At 35.4% G+C, this 2362-nt stretch overlaps 1 protein-coding gene across 1 annotated transcript; it reads right to left on the reverse strand.

Moving 5' to 3' along the window:
• Positions 1–752: 752 nt before the first annotated feature.
• LOC121039042 (olfactory receptor 9K2-like) lies at positions 753–1706 on the reverse strand. Its single transcript, XM_040489047.1, has one exon. It carries the CDS (start codon positions 1689–1691, stop codon positions 753–755), a length of 939 nt encoding a protein of 312 aa, XP_040344981.1. The 5' UTR covers positions 1692–1706.
• Positions 1707–2362: the final 656 nt, after the last annotated feature.

Raw genomic sequence — 2362 nt, forward strand, 5'->3', positions numbered from 1 at the left:
GTTCTTTACATTAGGATTTAGCAACTAGCAATGTCTCGGAACATGCTACAATGCCTGTTAATTTGATATAAAATTTCCCAAATTAATCTTTATAGCTAAGATTATTTATTATTATTTATTATTATATGTATTTTATTATTATTACTTCCTCCTAATATAATACATTTCAGATACTTGATTCAAAATGAAAATTCAATAACTATATAACATGCTAAAACAAAGTAGTTATATAATTAGAAAACATAATATTTTAAAAAACAAGTTGGAGGGGCATTCACTTCTGAATGTTCCCTCTCTGTAAAGAGAGCTTTCTTACTATTCTACCTTTCTAATCTTATAGTCTAATAAATTTTTACCTGCTGCTCAAAAAAAAAAAAAGTTGGACATTCTTGTCAATGTTGGAGATTATGTTATAAAGCAAGGAGAAAGCCCAAAACAAACAGCTCACAAAACAGTTTATACACTATATTAACATATAAAAGTCGTGCCCAGCAGCAAGCCATTAAGTAAATACAAATCAATACTGTGAAATAGAATGTTATTTGAGATAATGGGAAGGGAAATCTTGAAAAATGCTTCTCTGATATCCAGGACATCTCCAATATCAGGATGAACAATGTCCCAGGTACCTCACCAGGAAAAGGTTCTGCTAATATATTTATGATGTTTAATAGAATAAATGTTATTAATGGTCAAAAGGAGTATGAAAGAAATACAAAATCCATGTATCCATGGAGAAAAAGAGATAATAATCAAAGAATAGGATTTTTCTTTAGAAGTTTTTTGAGAGCTTCTTTGACATCTTTGTTTCTCAGAGAGTAAATCAAAGGATTCAGCATGGGAGTGACTAGGGTGTAACATAACGAGGCCACTTTACTCAGCTCAGGAAATCTGTCAGGGATGACATACATAAAAATCACAGCACCATACAGCACACTCACGACTCCCAGGTGAGAGCTGCAGGTGGAAAACGCTTTCTTACGTCCCTCAGTGGATCTTATCTTTAAAACCGTGGACACTATATACATATAGGACACAATAATGACAATTATGGTAGGCAAAATAATAATGCTGCATAAGAAAAAAGAAACCACCTTAAGAAAGTAGAGATCAGAACAAGAAATCCTTTGAAGTGGACGGTAATCACAGTAAAAGTGGTCGATGGCTCGGGAAGCACAAAAGGACAAAGTAAATGTCACGCTGGTCAAAAGAATTGAGCTAACGCTGCCACATAAATAGGAACCAGCCACCAACTGCATGCAGAGACGTGCTGTCATCTGGACAGAGTAGAGGAGTGGGTTGCAGATGGCAATGAAGCGGTCATAGGCCATGGCTGCCAGGAGAAATGCCTCCGCCACGATGAAGAGGGCAAAGAGAAAGAGCTGGGTCACACAGCCTGCAAAAGAGATGGACTTGCTCTCAGACCAGAAGTTGATCATGGCCTTGGGTGCAATAACAGACGAATAGAAGAGATCGATGAAGGACAGGTTGCCTAGGAAGAAATACATCGGTGTGTTCAGCCGGGGATCAGTCATAATAATGGTCATCATCCCAACATTCCCTAGAAGGATCATGGCATACACAAGCAGAAAAAGCAGGAAGAGGAGAATGTGGAGCTCAGAACGGACCCTGAAGCCTACAAGGATGAAGTCAGTCACTTCGGAGTGATTGTCTGTTCCCCTTTCACTCATGGCAGAAACCTGCTGAGAGGCACAAGGAAAAATAAATGAAACCTGGGCTTTGTTTCTAGTGACACAAATACTTTCTTAAGTGTAAAATAAATTAGTTATATCTTAATTAAATATTGCATACAAAGCCATGTTAATGTCATGAAGAATTAGGAGTTTGAATTACATAATACTAGGTCCATGAGACTGTTATTCTGTTAAGCAGTGAGAGAAGTTAAGGGGTTATTTTATTTTAGATCACTATTTTGCTGAGCATTCACCAAGAAAGTAACATAATATATTGTCTAATGTTAGTCACATTTTGAATTTCTATTCCTAATATATTTATCATTAAATAGTTGTCTTTACCTAAAGAATATAACCTAAAATACAAGGAATACATATGATCTGTATGATAGTGCTATAGCCATCACTTGCCTGTCAGTGTCTGAATCATTAAAAGACAGTAACAAATATAATTAGAAATATTTTTACCTTCTTTTACCTCCATCTATTTGATTTCCATTATTACTGTGCCATCTCTAAAAATGGAATAAAAAGTGATAAGTTACTGGTATGTTAAAATTAATAACATCAAAACAATCCCTAAACCTAGATATCATTTTCTAAAGCTCTTTCCAAACCTATGTTCATTTTTTCAGTTCGAGGATATCCCTCCCAAATAAATGCATTTT

This window comes from Herpailurus yagouaroundi, unplaced genomic scaffold (assembly GCF_014898765.1).
Source record: "Herpailurus yagouaroundi ecotype Mexico unplaced genomic scaffold, PumYag 166, whole genome shotgun sequence".
NCBI lineage: Eukaryota > Metazoa > Chordata > Mammalia > Carnivora > Felidae > Herpailurus > Herpailurus yagouaroundi.

What these genes read in the sequence shown, in the direction of transcription:
- LOC121039042 (XM_040489047.1), bottom strand. Translation starts at nt 1,691, where the DNA reads ATGAGTGAAAGGGGAACAGACAATCACTCCGAAGTGACTGACTTCATC.